We start from the raw sequence: 18,938 nt of genomic DNA on the forward strand, positions 1-18,938 counted from the left end.
CCCTTCAGAGCTCAGGTGGGACCATAGCCTGAGACAGCTGAGGAGGAGGAGGAGGACTGGGATGAGGGGTCTTTGCCTGCCAGTGCCCTGGGTGAGCTGTTCCATCCCTTTGCACTGTGCTGGCTGCTCCCTGGAGCTCGGGACTGGCTGCACAATTCAAGTCCCCTCTGGAGGTCTCAGAACCCCTCTGAGAGCCCCTCCAGGGCAGGGACAATTTGGAGCTGCCTTTGTGCCTCATTTTTCTTTGCCCTTGGGCGCCTTGATTTGTGACAAGGGTGTCACAAGGGACCTGCAGTCCTTTCTCAAGTTGCTGGGTTATGCTTTTTTTTCCCTAGGGTCTAACTCTTGCTCTAGGGATCTCCTCACCCCCAGCACACAGGGGCCAGCTCCAACCTCTGCAGAGGGCACAGGGCTGCCCCAGAGCTGAGCTTTGCACAACAGGTGGACAAGAGGAGCCTAAAAGCACTGGATCCCCAAATCACTGTGAGCCCTCGTGAGCAGTGTCCCCTCCCTGTCACCTACAGCTCTGATGATACAGGATGGGCTGGCCAGCTGTGAGAAATGACAGCTCTGGGCTCCCATCCTGTCCCCCCCAGGGGCGTTGTTCCTCCTCATCACCTCGAAGCACAGCTGCTTTGGGGTCTCAGTTGCTGCCTCCTGCCTTGGTGCTGCAAAACCAGTGCCTGCTTCCCATGGTGCTCTCCCAGTGCCCCACACCAGTCCTTCCCCTGCCCCACACTAAAGAGAGTCCAGGTACAATCCCTGCCAAGCACAGGGCTCCAGCTTGCTTTCTGCAGGCTCCCTGGAGCTTCACTGCAGGCTGCATGTCCTGAACCCCCCTCACCCTTCTAGGAAGGGACAAGGACCCCCAGCCTGTTCAGGTGCTGCATGGTGCTCCAGCTGTAACTGGGACAGAGGCCAGCACAGACCCTACTCCCAGAAAAGTACAGCCCTGCACCTTCCTCCTGCCCCAGAGCTTGTCCTCTCACCCATCACACTCTGCCCTGCTTCCTACCAATTGCTCCTCCTGGCCTGGGATCCCCAAGTCCAGCCCCATACAAGGCTGGGGCAGCTGCAGCACTGTGTCACCTGCTCCATCACACCTCTCTGCACAAGGAGCACAATAGCAGATGCCTTTTCACACTCGGAGCTTTTTCCAGAGGCCAGCTGCTGTGAAGGCTGGTGGTGTTCTGTGGGGGTTGTGCAGCCTGGCCCTAGTCTGGGTTTGTCAGAGCACGAGGTGTGTGTGTCTTTTATACCTTGGTGTGTTCCTGTAAATAGTGTAAGTTATTGTGGTCTCCTGCTGTACGTTTTTCAATGGCCGTGTTTGTTTCTTGCCTTTTTGTCTTTGCAAATAAAATGTTCTTGACATGAAGGGATGGAGCACAGAGGTGCCTTTGAGGAGGGGAAGGCACAGCCAGGAGCCTCCCATCCCCTCCTGTTCCCATGTGCCTGACCCAGGGGCTGGGGGATTGACTGTGGCTGCAGCCCTGCTGGCCCTGCCCGATGGAGTGGAAAATGTCCCTCCCCATGACAGCGGATTAGACCTGGTGGCCCTTAAAGGGCCCTTCCACCCCAAACCATTTCGTGATTGGAACTCCTGTTGGGTGGAAGAAGATTGGACAAGAGGAAACAGTCTTAAGTTGTTCCAGGGGAGGTTCAGGATGTTCAGGTTTGGATATTGGGAGAAATTTCTCCATCAAAAAGGTGCTCAGGCCTCGGCACAGACTGCCCAGGGCAGTGGTGGAGTCACCATCCCTGGAAGTGTTCAAAAGACTGGATGTGGCACTTGGGGACATGGGTTAGGGGTGAACATGGCAGTGCTGGGGTTATGGTTGGACTTGATCTTAGAGGGCTTTTCCCACCTAGCATTTCCATGACTCTAAATTGCCCTGGACCCCTGTAGGCAGCAGGTCCTCAGGCAGATGGGGCAGAACTCATCTGAGTGGGAGAAGATTCAGGTGCTGAGGGGCTCAGCCCGGCTGGGCTGTCCCTCTCCTGGTAAGGAAGAGGAGGAGGAGGGATCTCACCAGGCAGTGCCAACCCCTGCAGGGAGTCAGAGCATCCCTGAGCCTGCAGCATCGCATCCATTCCCCCAGCGAGGGAAGGGAAGGGGAGGGGAGGGGAGGGGAGGGGAGGGAAGGGAAGGGAAGGGAAGGGAAGGGAAGGGAAGGGAAGGGAAGGGAAGGGAAGGGAAGGGAAGGGAAGGGAAGGGAAGGGAAGGGAAGGGAAGGGAAGGGAAAGGAAAGGAAGGGAAGGGAAGGGAAGGGAAGGGAAGGGAAGGGAAGGGAAGGGAAGGGAAGGGAAGGGAAGGGAAGGGAAGGGAAGGGAAGGGAAGGGAAGGGAAGGGAAGGGAAGGGAAGGGAAGGGAAGGGAAGGGAAGGGAAGGGAAGGGAAGGGAAGGGGCAGTGGCGCGGGCCCGCCGGCAGGGGGCAGCGCTGGCTGCGCGACCGCAGCTGCGGGGGGGGAACAGGGGGTGCAGGGTCCTGCGGGGCCGAGGGGAAGGCGCGGGGGGTGCAGGGTCCTGCTGGCGGTGGTGGGAGATGCTGGGGGGGGGGATGCAGGATGCTGGGGTCGAAGGGAAGTGCTGGGCTGCCCGGCAGTGCCCTGCGGGATGGGGGATGTTGGGGCAGTGCAGGATGCTGCTGGTGGGAGATTTTGGGCGAGATGCTTTTGGAGGTTAGACCGGCAGGGACTTTGCCAGTGCGGGCTGCGGTGCGGGGATGCGTGACACGGTGTCGGTGTGCGGTGCCTGCTGAGCCTCCCGAGGTGACCACAGCTCCAGAGTGGGGAGGGGGACAGCGACCGCACCTGCAACCCCTCAGGGCCGGGCTCAGCTCCTGCAGCTTCCATTTTCTCTTCTCCAGGCGGCACTGGCTGAACTGGTCAGACAGAGCAGCGAGCAGGAGCTGCCAGCCCCGGGCTGTGCCCACGCTGACCCCACACTGATGGACTCGGTCCCTGCCCCCTGCCCTGAGGACCTGGGGCTGCAGCCCGGGTTTCAAACACGCCTGCAGTGCTGGTCCTGAGGTGTCTCTGAGGGGCTGTCAGTGCCCAGAGGTGTCCCAGCCACATACCTGCATCACCCTCACCTGTGACGTGGCTGTCACCTTGGCCTGAGCCACCATGGTGCTGCCAGGGTGAGTGGCAGCCTTGAGTTACAAACGTGGGGGTGTCATGAGCCCAAGGCCCCCTGGCAGGGCAGGTGACATCACAGCACCCTGCTCCCACCTCGTGCCTCTGCCATTCATGGCACCGCAGACACTTTTTCTTGCCGGCCATCATGTCACCATGTCACACCACACTCATGGCCACGTCTTCCTTGCTGCAGCGAGATGCCAAGCCTGGACTGGCAGCACCTTGTGCCATGCACCCCACATGCCTAAAGGTGCACTGGGCTAGCAGCAAGGGGACAGCAGGGACAAAGCCCTGGGAGCTACCAGCTCTGGCGATGAGATGCTGGCAGCCTTGTGCCACTCATCCTCAGGCTCAAGGAGGAGATGCTCTGTGCCCAGAAGGGCTGTGGCTGCTTCTGGGCAGGGGAGGGTCCCATGGGCACCATTCTGCACCTTGCTGTGCCCCATGGCTTTAGGGACGCCATGGGGACACCTGAGGAAAGTTTTATGCCCTCTCAAGCTCCCAGCACAGTGTTTCAGCATCTCTGGGGAGTGTTGCCCATGGTGATCTCCCCAGGGCCCATTATAGGGCCCAGGTTGTGGCACATCAGTGGACAAAGGTGCAGGAAGGGCATTCCTGCAGGCAGGAAAGCTGGAGGGTACCTTCAGGGGGTTGGGGAGGATAGTTCAGATCCACTGGCCTGATTCCCAAACCCAAGGAGAAGGAAGGGGGAGGCTGATGACCTGGAGGGCTCCTGTTATGCCAAGCACACATTGGAGGCTGAGGGTGTCACCTGCTGGGAGACCCTCTCCCATGGTGGCATAGCCTGGGTGCATGGGCTGGCTGTGGTGCCTCCCTGAGGTCAGTCTGCAGGAAAGGGGGTGCTCAGGGTGGTCTATGCCAGACAGCCCTGCCAGGCACCCACTGGATTCCCTATCCTGGGCAGAGCTGTGGGTGGGTGGCCTGCACATGGCTAGGTCAGGAGACTACCAAAGGCCACGTGACCACCTCGTCACGTCACCCCTTGGATGGTGGCCCAGGGGATGGAGCAATGTGGGCATGTCCCGCCCTGCTCCAGGGACACCTGCAGTGTAGTGGTGGGTGGAAAAACCTTCCCCAGGGGCAGCTTTCCACCACACCAACTGGGCAGCCAGGTCCCCAGGCACAGGGAGCCCTGGGCTCAATCCCTGCTTGGATGCATAGTCAGGCTCTTTCCCTGGTGGCCCTGTGGCAGTGGTGGATGGGGCTGCTCCCTGGCATGGAGATGTCCCTGTGGGATGCTGTGTCCAGGAAACAGAAGGGCCTGGCAGCACCCAGCACTTGTGACTGTGCTGTGGAGGAATGAAGCTGGGGTGGGTGATCAGCTCGTGGGACCCGGTGCCTCCTGGCTGGCACACTGGCCCTGCCTGCCCTGGGGCCTGAGGGATGTGACACGGGGGACAGGACACAAGCCACCCTGCCCTTGCTGCTCCATGTGTCAAGCTGGAGTATCCATGTTGGCAACAGTCTGTCACCACAGTGTCACAGGAGATGGTTTGCTGCCAGGTTTGAGGTGATAAGGACCCTGCAGTGGCAAGGAGGCATCTGTGTGATGCCAGGGAGTGCTCTGCTCCCAGATATCCAGGATTACCTCAGTCTACAGGTGGCATGGACGTGGCTAGCTCAGCAAAGAACCAGAACCAGACAAAGGTTGCCCCAGCTTTGGGTGGGACTGGCCTGGGGCTCCCTTGCCAGCACAGGGCTAAATCCAGCAGGAATATAACTCAGAAGGGCCCCAGGTACCCCTGCTCAAGGCCAGAGGGGCAAGAGCCATCAAAGGTACTTCCCCAAATGCATCCCACAACCCTGCCTTGTCCCTTGGCACATGTCCCTGGTGAGCGTGCATGCCAGCCGGTGCCAGGCGTGTGTGACATGGCAGGGTAGGGGCTGTCACAGCTCTGTGCCTGTCCCAGATCTCCCCCAGGCAAAAATCAGCCCCTTCTGACAGAGAGAGCAGCACTTCTCAGGCACTTGCCTGGTCTTTGCTCTACCCCCACAAAGACCACCTGCCCCCACCTGAGTCCTGCTCCCAGCACGTGCCCTGTCCCCAGCATCTGTCCTGCTTGGTCACTGAGACCCTCTTCCTGCTCTGGGAAATCCGTGCCTGTGCCATCCAAGCCTGTGCTGCAGGCAGGGCCAGGGCACCCCCACAAGCACCTGCCGACTGCCAGGGCGGGCTGCCCACCTGGCCAGGTGGATGCCCCGGGCAATGTCCTGCTCAATGGCCACAGGCAAACCCCGGGTGGTGATCTATAAGCCCCAGGGCCCACCCCGACCCCAGGGATGTTTTTGGCTGCAGGAGCTGAGTGAACCCGCTGCTGTGAGCAAACAAACATGAGCCTGGCAAGAAAACAGGCAGTGTGGGTGAAACTCTGGGCACCGATGGGGCACGGGCTCTGACAATGATTAAACTGGCCAACCCAGATTTCCCGGCAAGGCAGCGCAGGGCTGGGACCCGGTGGTTCATATTATGCAAATCACCTGGATCTGGGAGCATGAACGTTTGGGGCTGGAATTCCCCTCGGGCTGCCAGATTGTTACGCCGCCCAAGCTATAAAAGCAGAGGCACGGGCAGGGCTTGCCCATCGGCACCAGCCTCCCGGGGCCCATGAACAGTGGCTAGTGGCCAGGCCGGGCTCCGTGTCCCCCTGCTCCTCTCTGGATTACTCGCGGCTCCTGGAGTTGCCACCACAGAAGGTACCAAAGCTTTTCTTGCCGAGGCCTGTTGACGTCCCTCACCCAGGACAGCTGCTTTGCTCTCCTCCCCGTGCACCTTCGCTCTCACCGGGGGATGCTTTGGCCTTTCCTCGCTCCACGTTTGCTCTCCCACTGCAGCTGAGGCCCTTTGGGGACCATCGGGACAGCAGCTCCCCTCCAGCCCCCAGGGTTTGTAAAGCGGACAGGACAGTTTGGCTTTTTGTGATGGCCGGGCAGGGGCTCGGTCCCCTCCTGGCTGCAGTGACTGGGATGTGATTATTGCGACTGGTTGAGAGGACTGGAGCTGCTGGCACAGCAGTGGGCAGCGGGATGGCCGTGCCATGGGGTCAGGAGTGGCCCAGTGCCCGAAACCCCTTGCCCACGGAGGGGCTGTGAGTCACTGTTCTCTGCCAGCCACCCTCTTGCTGGCTGCCAGCAGGGTGAGGCCAGGCTGCTGGGGACAAGCAGAGTGACGCCACGTCCCCAGTTCACTCCGGCTCAGCCTCCCTCTCTGCTGGCCCCTGAGGAGGTGGTGAGTCAGGCCCCAGCCCCAACCAGCAGGTGCTGGGTGCATATTTCTGCAGAAGTGACCTGAGAGGTGACGATGGGAGGAGGGAGGGACAGCCTGACCTCACCCAGCCTGGGGTGCTGCAGGTGTGGCAGGCCTGGGTCCCTCTGCCTCCACGGGGGCTCACTGTCATCTCTTGGCACAGAGTTGATGGCAGGATCTTGTGAGATCAGCAACATCTTCTCTAACTACATCAGCGCCATGTACCAGCCAGATGAAGTTCAGCCAACCTTGGACATGCTGGGACACCTTGGGGATGACAACAACCTGGGGCTCAGCCTCCCCACCAGCCAGCCGCCAGCACAGAGCACAGGTAGGACCAGGAGAGTGGCACTGGTGGCACTGGGGAGCCAGCACATGGGGCAGTTGTGAGGCAGTGCCACTGTCTGGGAAGAGCACTGCAAGGTCCTTGTCCTAGTGGGACAGATCAGCAGCTTCCACCATGCCTCAGTTTTCCCAGGGAAAGGCCGAAAGGGTGTGCCAGCCTGTGTGGCACGAGGTCTGTCTGCTGGGAGCACGTCTGATTTATCCAGGAGATGGGGGAATCGTTGTCCACCTCCCACAGCACAGCATAGGGGAGATGCTGCTAAGGCTCACAGGAGCAGATTGGAAGTACAGTTCTGGTGATGGGGGACACCTGGGGTGCTCAGGGAGGATGAAAAACACAGCAGCAGAGCAGGGTGGATGGCAGCACAAACAGGACAAATGGCACTGAGACCAGCGCTGGGGGAGCGTGGGCTCACTGCTGTCTACAGAGCAGGGCACCAAGGACACTTAATCCTGTAGCTCTTCAAGTGAAGGGCCTGCTGTGATCCTGAAAGATCACCACAGGACCAGACCAGGTGTCTGGTGGCCACTGGCAGCCCACATGAGGCACACGGTGCTGACATGGCCACCCTGCTGTGAGCCCTGCTCTCCATCCCTTGCAGACAAGCCAGAGTGGTTCAGTGAGCTCCCATACTTCTGGACCAAGGTGCAGGTGCTGGAGTGGATCAGTTACCATGTGGAGAAGAACAAGTACGACGCCAGCTCCATCGACTTCTCCTGCTGCAACATGGATGGGCACACGCTGTGCCACTACAGCAGGGACCAGATGCGCCTCATCTTCGGGCCCCTGGGGGATGAGCTCTACGACCGCCTGCATGAGATCAGTGAGTGTACCAAGGTCTCCTTCATCTGCAGGCCTGGCAACTTGAAGAAAGAGTTTGAGAGCCCTCCACTAGCCCAGGATCCCCTGCTTCCTGGGCACTGTAGAGGCTGTATGGGAGGGTGTGGGGGCACAGACCAGAGTACAAGCATGGCTGGGCTCAGCTCCCAGTATGTACTATTCCCCTTCATATGGAACAGACATTGCTAATCTCAGTCCTTCACCTCCGTAGCCTCTGATGAGCTGAACTGGATCATTGATTTGCTGGAAAAAGAGGATACGACTTCCCAGACCTTTCTGAACTCCAGCCACCTGGGTAAGAGAGGGCCCCTGGCCAAGCCCTTTCCCCAGGGATCACATACTGATGGCAGCAAGGCCCTTCTTCCCTTCTCTGTCCCTTCCAGAGCTGGGAAATCCCTGTGCCAAGGATTCCCTGGAGGACTTAAAGCCCACAAACCCTTTCACAGACTTCACCTGCTTGCCGGGTGCCCTGTCCCCAGGCAGCTCTGATGTCTCAGGTCAGTGTTTTGACAAGGGTGGGTTTGGGTCTTGCAGCAGTCTGGTGGTAGGGGAAGCGGTGGGAACCAGAGGGAAAACCTCCAGATGCTCAGCAGTCTGAACCCTGATCCTTTGCCTGTCAGGGCCTGTGATGTCCCATAGCCCCAACTCTCAGGACTCCGGTGGAAGTGACCTCGACCTCGACCCTGCAGAATCAAAGCTCTTCCCTGATGGTGAGCTGTTTGCTTCCACACAGGAGCTGGGAGGGGTGGGCTGGCTCTCAGGCAGTTCTGCACTTCCTACGTGGGAATGATTTAGGGACAACACCTCAACACCCATCCTCACACTGAGAAGGAGGGAAAGGTCTCTTTTCCTGAGTGCTGTGCTTCTGTTTCTTTCCACTGAGCAGGGTGATGGGCAGGGCTGGGATAGCTGGGCAGTGGTGATCCTGGTGGGAAGAGGTGGGTGGTGGCAGATGGGTGAAGACTGCAGCCAGGGATCCTGGGCACAGAAATCAGTGTTTGGTATTGATCCCAGCTGCTGGTGATACTGGGAACACCAGAAATGCAAGGAAGCAGCAGGGTTTGGGGAAGGAGCAGCATGCTGCCCTAAGCATAGTGTCAGGGATGAGGGTGGAATGAGGATGGAGGGAATGGGGGGGACCTTGCTCTCAGGGGATGTTTCCCTGATACCTGGAAAGAGGGTGGACAGGGAGGGGGCTGCAGCCCAGCATGTGCTGCCCAGCCTGACATGTGCCCCTTTCTGTGTGCACAGACCATTTTTCAGGCAGCAAAAAAGGGGACAGCAAACACGGCAAGCGGAAACGGGGACGGCCCCGAAAGCTCAGCAAGGAGAGCAGAGATTGCCTGGAGAACCGGAAGAGCAAGCACTGTACGTCTTGGCTTCATGGGGAATGACGGGAGGAAGGGCCTTGGCAGAGGGGCTTAGGGTGATCCAAGGACTTGCAGGAGCTTCCCTTCTTTACAGCTCCATCTCCTCTTTCAGCCCCAAGAGGTACCCACCTGTGGGAGTTCATCCGGGACATCCTGATCCACCCGGAGCTGAACGAGGGGCTAATGAAGTGGGAGGACAGACGGGAGGGAGTCTTCAAGTTCCTTCGCTCAGAAGCAGTGGCTCAGCTCTGGGGCCAGAAAAAGAAAAACAGCAGCATGACCTATGAGAAGCTGAGCAGAGCCATGCGGTGAGTGCCTTACCCTTCCCTGGGGGGAACAGCTGGCTCAGCCCCATGGGAGCTCAACCTGAGCCCTCCAGCAGCTCCTCAGTGCATGGGGCTACATCCATAGCCCTGATTCCACCTCTGTTTCCCACAGATATTACTACAAACGAGAGATCTTGGAGAGGGTCGACGGCCGACGCCTGGTGTACAAGTTTGGGAAGAACTCCAGCGGCTGGAAGGAAGAGGAGGTGCTCAACAGGAACAAGGAGCTGTAGAGTCCTGGATGAGCCAGGGTCTGATAAGCCCCTCAGGGCCAGTCCTGAGCCGGGCTCCTTGACAGGAAACTTTGCCTGCAGCTGTTTCTGGAAGCTGCTGCCCCATGCAGCGTGTGGAATTGCGACCCTCGCATGGGCATGCACGTGTGTGCGGGTGACTGCCAGCACTGGGGTGTTCAGAGCCAGTGTTTTGGCTCCAGTAGGTTATTGCAAACTGTGACTTCCCTTGCTGGATTTGTACCTCCAGTTGGACCTGTGGGGACTGTGGCTGTTTCAAAGCCTCAACAGATGCAAAGGGGAAGAGAAGTTCAAGCCCTGCTGTGAGAGCCCAGCAGGTCTCCTGCTGTCACCCACCTCCTGCCTGGGTAGAGGAGCAGCACATCTGTGTCACCTGTGACTGAACAGAACCTGTCCCAGCTGTGGGGTCTTCCCTCCCACTGCTTGCACTGTGCCAAAGGTGCCCCTGTCCTGGTCACTGCATGTGGGTTGGGTGAGACCCCTTTTGTGTAGCAGCTTCTCAGTGTGGCACCTGCTGAGAGAAGATGGGAACGTTGTGGAGCTTTACCCAGCCCCAGAAAGTCCTCAGTGAGAGGAGGATGTGGGACAGCAGGACCATGCTGCATTTCCAACCTGGGCTGTGTCTAGAGACAGGCCTTTTCCCCAAAAGTAGCTTCTAATTTATGTAAGAACCAAAAAAAAAAAAAAAAAAAAAAAAAAAAAAAAAAGCACAGAGTGGATGTACAGATATATTTTTTCATTAATAAGATGTTCCTGTGTGAGAGTGTGCATTGTGGGGCACACAGGTGTGTGGTGGCAGGTGGTGATGCTCAGCTGGACTGAAGTGATGTCACAGGGCACAGACTGGTGCTGTGTCGGCCACAGAAGAGGATGCCAGCTCAGCCAGGCACCCACCAGGTGCCTGTGGTTTCCTCCGTTTCAAGTGGGAATGTAAGATGAATAAATTGTTGGTTTGTTGGGGTTTTGTACCTACTTGTTATTTATCTTGTTTTTCTTAAACACATGGTGAGGACCTGGCTCTTGTTACTTGGGATGTCCCCTGGCATGAACCTGTGCCACCATGTCCTGCCTGCTGTGGCCTGGACCTGCCTGGTCATCCTGGAAGTCACAGGGTCTTCCTCAGGGTGAGGTGGGACTGGCTCAAAGCCACCCATGGAGGGGCATCTTACACCCACTCCCAAACCTTGGCCCTTCTGAGAACCCTCTGGAATTCTAGCCCTGGCACTCGCCTTTCCTGGAGCACTGGCTCCAAGCCAGAGTTCAGCAGCTGCAGGCTCATAGGAAGCAAAGTCCTGGGTGATCTGGGGAGTGGCATCTCTCAAAACCCTCCACATTAATATCCACTCACAGCCTGCGGGAGGACCTTTAGCCTCTCTCTGGCCAGGGACACATGAAGGGATACCAAGAAGCAGCACAGGCACTGCAATGTGATTAATGCTTGCTCATCAACAGCCTGGCTGTTTTCTGGCCTCTTTCAAGACCTGGGTGGCACAAGCACCACATCCCAGGATGGGGGGACTGCCCTGATCTGGCACTGTGAGCAACCCAAACACATCACATTCCCCTTCTTGCCTCCCCCATCCAGCCTGGCCGTGAGGAGGCTGGGAGGTTGCTCAGGGGTGCTGAGATGATCTCTTCGATCCACAGGATCTGTCTTGGGGTGGCAAGAAGGAATTCGGGGTGTTGGAGGCCAAGGATACTCTCAGATATGTTTTTCCATGACTGTGGCCAGCAGCAGTGGCTCCCAACTGGCACACATTGCATTTCACAATGAGTGTCTCTGGACACTGCTGGGCACCAGAGGATCTTAGTACCACCCTGACCTTCTGCTGGTGCCCAGGACCTGCTGAATGGGGGACACAGGGCACTCGGCATCGTTCAGTTCCTGCTCACCCGCAAAGAGAAGAGCCCTGGGACCTGTCCTCTGAGCTTGGGAGGTTTGGGATTTCCAGGCAAAAGCTATGCCTCATCCTTCTGAATGGCTTCAGCCACTGCCTGGAGGGACTAAGGAAAGAAGCCAGACCACCAGCAGGAGGGTTAGGGGAGCTGCCTAGACAGTAAAGTTGCTTTGCAAAGCCTGAGATGCATTTTTTTGGCAGGGGGATCCAGGCATTGTCATAGAATCACAGAATCCTAGAACAGTTTGGGTTGGTAGGGGACATAAAGCTCATCTCATTCCACACCCCTGCCATGAGCAGGGACACTTTCCACTATCCTAGGTTGCTGCAAGCCCTGTCCAACCTGGCCTTGAACATTTCCAGGAATGGACCAGCCTCAGCTTCTCTGAGCAACCTGTGCCAGGGTCTCATCACACCCATAGGGAAGAATTTTTTTCCTGATATCTAATCTAAATCTCTCCTCTATTAATTTAAAACCATTCTCCCTGTCCTATCTGCCCATGTTCCCCTATCAGAGACATGGTACTGTTCAACATCCCCCATCCAGCACTTGCAGGAGTGGAACACATTGCAAAGAAGAGCAGTAAACCCTTCAAAGCAAGGTCTCAAACAGATATCTGGGCTGTCCACGAGCTCTGCTGGCTGAAGCAGTTGGAATTGCTCCTAGTCTGCCTGGCCACACCTTGAGTGTGAAGTTGGTGCCTTGAGCATTCTCCGAGAGACGCTGCAGCAATATCAAGGACATGACCCACCTGCTTTGCAGGGGCAGAAGGTGCCCATGGGCCAGACCCATCTTCCTTTTTGTGGGTTTGACTGCTGTTTATATATGGAGTTGCCCTGCTGGTCCACCTGGGATGCCTGGTCTCATATGGAAGCCCTCTTTTCATTGCCTTCCAGTATCCTGGGCTGAAGTTGTAATGCTCCCAGATACACACTGGAATGAGGAGATCAGGGCTGCCCTGTGGTGCAAGAAGAGGTCCCAGTCCCTGGGTGTGAACCTGGAGCCAGTTCATGGTCTGGGCTGCAGCCAGACCTCCGTCAGGTTCCTTGCGTAACCCTCCCCAGGGAACAGGTTTTCCTGGCTGGTGTCTGCTGGCTTCAGTGAGTGGAGGGTGCTCCAGGTTTATCCCTGAGCTCCTACAGAGAGCTGGAAGGGTAGCAGGAGGGACAGTGGCCCACATGGGAAGGGGCCAGGCCAGTGCATGGTGGCCATCAGGGTGAGCAGACATGGGGAGTGGGGCAAGCTCAAGCCCAGGCTGGGTCTAGTAGGAGCTGGCTGTGCTCCTGGCTGCTGGCCCTCAAGTTTGGGGTTGTGGGCGAGGTGTTTATTCTCCGTAAATAGATAACCCCAGCATGCTGGCAGTGAGAGGGGAGCACTTTGTCACGCAGGCTGGTGGCCTGCCAAGTGCGCCTTGTTTGCTCAAGCAGTTTCATTTCTTTCCCGCTGCAGTTTGTGTTACCTAACTGGCCTGGGACAATGTTTAACTAGCTCCAACAGCAGCAGGGAACCTGTCTGCCTCGCCTCCTGTGCCCCCAGTGTCCTCAGTGCCCATTGCTGCCACCCCCTGCCTTACCTGAGTGGGTCGCACAACAGGCAGGAGACTTGGGGCAGAGGTAGGGTCTGTGGATCATAAAGTCTGAAGATGGTTTGGAAGGGAATTCATAGACCACCGTGATCCACTCCTTCTGCCAGGGGCAGGGATACCTTCCATGATCCCAGGTTGCTACAAGCCCCCATCCAACCTGGCCTTGGACACTTCCAGGGATGGAGCAGCCACGGCTTCTCTGGGCACCCTGTGCCAGCACCTCGCCACCCTCACAGGGAAGAATGCCCTCCTAAAATATAATCTAACCATACCCTCTCTTAGTGAAGCCTTTCCCCCTCATCCCTTGAGGTCCCTCAGGTGTGTGGGTACCTTGTGAGAGAGGAGGAAGAAAAGACAGGGGTGTGGGGGGAGACCAGATCCTGCAGCCTCTCATGAAATCTCTGTGGGTCAGTGGGATGAAGGAAGGACTGGAGAAAGAACAAGGCTAGAGAAATGCACACATATACGCCAACATATGTGCACAACCAGCACACACTTGGGGTAACCCCTACAGCGACCTCTGAGCCCATACTGAGCCACCCCAGCAGAGCCTCCCAGCTCACTGGCAGGAGAAACAGATGATTTGTTTATTTTTTTATTCTCTTTGGAGATGCCTGGATTTTATGGCTGTGGCAAGCCATGACAAGAACTGAAGAAAAAGAGGACTTTCCTCCAAGACAGCCTCCCCTCACACTTTTACCCTGGGGTCTGTTGGGAGATTTCTCCCATCAGGTGGTCCCAAGCTGAACATGCTTCTGGCACACAGTTCTCATGGAAATATCCTGGGCACCCTTCAAGTCTCAGCATTATGGTGTGCTTTGTCTTCCTCAAGGCTTCCCAAGGGACACAGGGGCCATTGCTCAGCCCTGGTCCCCATTAGGGAAGAGAACAGTTTGCCCTGGCCACTGCTTCCCTCGGAGCTGTGGCCAAAAGCAGGTTGCTGGGGCTGAAATGTGCAGAGTGGGAGAAAAGAAATTGGGTGAGGGGAGAGGTTTTATCTGGACCAGCAAGAAGGTGTCCAATAACCCACATGCCAGACCATGAACTGCCCTGAGCACAACAGCATGACCTGATTTTCCAGCCAAGCCAGACTGTGGCTATCCTTGAGCAGATCAGAGTAGATGGGAATGCAGTGGGGATAGGGACAGCCAGTGGGAGGCAGGGACCATCCTTCTGGTTCCCCCTGCAGTCCCTGCTGGCTTTCACCCTTCCTTACCCTTCTGCCTTTGCAGCCAAAGGCAGAGCTCAGGGATGGCAGAGCAGGGAAGGCACTGTGGGAACCATGCAGCTTTGGGGACTATGGAGGGGAATTGCTGCACTGCATTGCATTGGGAGAAAAGGGTGTGGAGCAGGTGGAACCACTGCTGAGGGGTTGGATGGAGCATTAGGGGCTGTGCTGGGGGCAGGAAGGAGAATGTTTGGGGGGGGGGTGTGTGCTGTGAGGGATGGGGCTGTTACACATCTGCACTTCTGAAAGTGGGATTGCAGAAGGGAGGGCTGTTGCTCAGATTAGATGTGGAGGGCAGAGCTGTTGCCCAGGGGACTCACATCACACAGGAGCTGCCAGGGGTTTGCAGCAGGGTGCTGCCATGGCAGGCTCCAACCCAGCCTTGTTGGCATGCCCAGGGCTGGGCAGGACCCCTGGGCTGCACCCCTGCCCCCCGGGGTAGCAGCAGTTACCCGAGGGCAGTTACCTGGGGGCAGGTACCAGAACATCCTGCCCCCTGCCTCGAAGCCTGACAGTTTCTGTGATAATCACTTCCAGCAGCAGCTGCCAGGGGTGCCTACTTGGCCAGGGCAGCTGCCTGATGCCAGGAGCTCCTTTGGCAACCCTGGGCTGTTTGGTTAAAAGAGAATGGCTGTTCCCACTGGGGGAATGGGGAAGCTGGTGCAGATGCCTAGAACCAGAGGCAGCAGGGAGCCAGTGACATCGGGATGCAGCCCCAGAGCAGGTACCAGCCTGGGGAAGCAGGGTACCACCCTGGGACACGCTACATGCCTCTGCCTGCTCATGCCCATCTTCCCCTCTCCCTGTGCCCAGCACTGCATTTCAACTTGTGCATCCCATCCATCCCTTGCTTCCAGCCAGAGTTCCTAGGGACTGTACCAGGACATCCTTTGCTTGTACATGCAAGATGGGACTGGAGGTCCAAGCTCCCAAATGGTTGGCTCCTAGTTTCCCACTTGGTGATTCAGCACCAGGCATTTTCCCTGCAGCCTGAGAGTAAAGCAGAAGCTGCCCCAGCACCCATGGGAGGGCCTGTCCCAGCCTTATGGCCCCATGGTGTGCTTGATGCTTCTCTGGAACCAGAGCTCTGCTTGCACTGCAGCTCCTGCTGACCAGGGTGGCTGATCCCTGCTCCTCAGGGACACACTTCATGAACAGTTTGCCCAAAAATGTGGCTGCCCCATCCCTGGAAGTGTCCAAGGCCAAGCTGGATGAGGCTTGGACCAACCTGGTCTAACGGAAGGTGTTCGTGGTCATGGCAGGGGCGTGGAACTGGATGGTCTTTAAAATCCTTTCCAATACAAACTGTTCTAGGACTCTGATTACATGACCTGATTCCAGCCCAAAGCTTTATTCTGGCACAAAGCTGCATCTGTGCATCCTCCCCAGCTCTTGCTCCTGCTCCTGCTCAGATGCTTCCCCTCCTACAGAAAATACCAGATCTCAGACTGCCCAGGATGGGATACACATTCAGCCCTCGGTTTCTAGCATTCTGAAAAGGGTCTTCCTGGGCGGATGTCCCCCAGCTTCCTTCATTCCCCTCTCTCCTTCACTGCCACCAAGAATCACAGACCTTTTTCATTGTGGAAGAAAAAGAAATGTTCATTGCATTTTTGTTTCCTGACCAGCTCTGCCCTTTGTTATCCACAAAACATGATAGGGAGCCTGGCACTCCACCAACTTGAAATGGAGTTGCTGGGCAGAGAGCATGAGCTGGGTAGCCCAGGAATGGGAAAGTGCAAACTGAAGAGCCCAGCTGAGCTCATGGCATCCCTGGTGGGCTGGCAGATGCCAAAAAGGCTGCCACAGGCTGCTGCAGCTTCCATCACATGGACATCTCACTTCAACTGACCAAAGCCTCCTGAGAGCTCCTCCCTTCCCATAGGCAATCAGGCACTACTAGCACTTCTCTCCGCTTCCTCCTGAGCAGGCCACATGCAAACAAGCCCAGGATCCCTTTTCCAAGCCATCATGATGTGCACTCCCTAAAACCCTGTGTTCTGGAGCACCTTGGGTCTTGGTGATGAGAGCCCGTGGGGATGGGGAGAGCTGCAGATGCTATAGCTGTGTGATGGGGGACAGGGCTGTGTGAACTCACAGGCTGCAGCTCCCAGCTGGTATTTTCTTTCCTCCAGTCTGTGCAGATTCATTTCACAGTGAGGTCACCAGGAGCCCTGATCTCCTCCACTTGCTGCTTACCTTCCCACCCAGTCGTGGCCACATGCTCATCTGTAAGTTTTCACGGAGAATATACACAGTAAATTAAGATGTTTGAGCTCATCAAACCATTTTGGGTACATTTTGGCCCCAGTTCAGCAAGGCACTAAGTAGCAAGAGTTACTCTTCAAAAACCAGGATGTTGAAAGCCAGTGTGGCCAGGGCACTGCACCTGGCCTCACCTGCCCTGCTCCAGGTGTGTGAGCGAGGCTGTCCCAGCTCCATCCCTTCCCCACTACAGAATCCCAGCACAGGAGCACATGCAGTCAGGGAGAAAGGAGAGCAGAATGCTGTGCTGGGGGGAGAAGGGAGGAAGGAAGATGAGGAGCAGTGGTGTCTGGAATGCCTGGGAGGAGATGTAAGGCAGGAGTGAGAACTGGAATGTAGGAGCTACCAACCTGCTGCACTGCAATGATGCAGAATGAAGCCAGAGACATATGGAACCCCTTGCTGAGCATTTCATTGTGTCCATCGAGCCTGAATGGAAAGGGAAATGTCTCTGGGTGCTCCACAAAGGATTCTAGGGGTTCCTGACTGGCAGCACTGGGTACCATGAAGTCTGCGATGGCCAGAGATGTTACAAAGGCATGCAGGGAGCAAATGGGAACAACCACACAATCAGTGTGTCACCCTGTGGCAGGCCAGGGAGGTCAGCACCACCATGGCCATGGATAGGAGCATCACAATGTCAGAAATGAAAATCTTACTCCAATCTCTAATCAAAATTGCAGTTATTTATTAAAATATGTTCGGCAAAAATGCGAACAAGGCAGCTAGCTGGGTGCAGGGAATCTTTTCGCTCTATCAACACGCACACCAATGTGTTAGTTCTGCAAATATTTATATATGTGCATAAGCATTTCTCAGTAGTTTTCAGTAGCCCCCCTCCCCATTTCCCATTGTGGTGCCTATTTTTTTTCGTTTGCACAAGCTGCCCATGCATGGACTCCTTTTTTGGTGGTCTCTTAGTTTTTTCTCATTGGGAGGAAGGCCATGTCTTCAGAAATCTTCTTTATTAATTTTTTTGTTGGTCTTTTGGTTTTCATGCTATTTGCTTACATAAGCAGTTTCATATAGTTACTGGTTTGCTTAGTTTTCCACCTATTGTTCAGCGTATTTTGTCCAGTTGTTTCCTCTTTGGTAGTTTCTCAGAATTTATCTTTGTATTAGCTCTTATTTTCATGGTACAATCTCATCCTTATATATAACACGAATCATAATTATATTTCTCACAACAACCCTCCTGTGTGTCTTCCTGGCAGGATTCCAAGGGTCAGCGAGCAGAGGTAGGAGACAGGTATAATACAATATCCAGCCTGCTGTGCCATGCATTATGTTATGCTGTGGTGTTTGCTCTATTTCCCTGCCTGCCTGCCCCTGAATCACAGAACTGTTGGGTTAGAATGGAACTTAGAGACCATCTTGTTCCACCCCCTGCCATAGGTAGGGACACCTTCCACTATCCCAGGTTGCTCCAAGCCCCCATCCAATCTGGCATTGAACATTTACTGGGATGGGACAGCCACAGCTGCTCTGGGCATCCTGTGCCAGGGCCTCAGCACTCTCACAGGGAAGAATTTCTTCCCAATGTCCCATCTATCCCTGCCCTCTGCCAGTGGGAAGCTATTCCCCCTTGTGCTGGCAATTCAGGCCCTTGTCCAAAATCCCTCCCCTCTCTCGGATCCCCTTTAGGCACTGGAAGGGGCGCTGAGGTCTCCCTAGAGCCTTCTCTTCTCCAGGCTGAACAATTCCATATTCTCTTCCCCTTTTCTGTGACTGTCCACAAACACCAGAGGTTTCCATCTGCCAGTGTGCCCGCTGGGCAGGACAGGGCTGGTGGTGCCCTGAGAGCTGCAGCCACACCTGCTGAGCACAAGACAGGTTTGCGTGTCTCTTGCGTCAGCCCTGCTCTCTGCCAGAGCCCCAGGGCAAAGCTGTGCTTGGGGCTGAGGTGTCAGAGCCCCTCCATCTCTAAAGGACGGCGTGAGCCAGGGAGATGAAGATCTGAGGATCTAGTCCTGGTCATCCCAACACAAAACCTTGGAAAAATATCACTTCACATTGATCTGGCTGAGGGCAGAACCCCCTGCCTGGGCTTTCCTCATCCAGGGAACTCACCTCTTGGATGGTGGGGTCTCTGCTGCTAAAACACAGCCCAGGGCAAAGTGACTGTGGCCACAGTGGCCAGGCCACGGATGCCAGCCTCAGCTGGGGCACATCCAGCTGGCCAAGGGGCTGCCATTGTGTGGCTGCCAGGTGGCAGCTCCTGTGGGATCCTCAGGCTCCCTGGAGAGCTGGCACTCCTCCAGCCTTTGCCTTCAGGACTGCAGGTGAGCAAGTCCAGGCCTGAGCCTGCTCTTGGGCAAAGGGTGGGTCTACAAGATCTCATGGCTCCAGGCCTTTCTAAAACAAGCTGAGTTTCAGAGCATTCTGTGGGAGCCACAAACACCAGTGCCATTACATAAGGTATGTT

At 56.3% G+C, this 18,938-nt stretch overlaps 1 protein-coding gene across 1 annotated transcript; it reads left to right on the forward strand.

Moving 5' to 3' along the window:
* Positions 1-6,571: 6,571 nt before the first annotated feature.
* ELF3 (E74 like ETS transcription factor 3) lies at positions 6,572-9,518 on the forward strand. The gene is made up of 8 exons (XM_062509620.1): positions 6,572-6,734; positions 7,351-7,572; positions 7,801-7,884; positions 7,973-8,086; positions 8,210-8,299; positions 8,841-8,957; positions 9,072-9,267; positions 9,398-9,518. The coding sequence occupies exons 1-8, from the start codon at positions 6,572-6,574 to the stop codon at positions 9,516-9,518; spliced, it is 1,107 nt and encodes a 368-aa protein (XP_062365604.1).
* Positions 9,519-18,938: the final 9,420 nt, after the last annotated feature.

Source organism: Cinclus cinclus, chromosome 27 (genome assembly GCF_963662255.1).
Source record: "Cinclus cinclus chromosome 27, bCinCin1.1, whole genome shotgun sequence".
In the NCBI taxonomy this organism is placed as follows: domain Eukaryota; kingdom Metazoa; phylum Chordata; class Aves; order Passeriformes; family Cinclidae; genus Cinclus; species Cinclus cinclus.

Bases quoted from the DNA above. Each gene is read 5' to 3' on its own strand.
- ELF3 (XM_062509620.1), top strand. From the start codon at position 6,572: ATGGCAGGATCTTGTGAGATCAGCAACATCTTCTCTAACTACATCAGC. The intron at 6,735-7,350 runs GTAGGACCAGGA...CATCCCTTGCAG, and splicing joins GCCGCCAGCACAGAGCACAG to ACAAGCCAGAGTGGTTCAGT. The intron at 8,087-8,209 runs GTCAGTGTTTTG...TTTGCCTGTCAG, and splicing joins AGGCAGCTCTGATGTCTCAG to GGCCTGTGATGTCCCATAGC.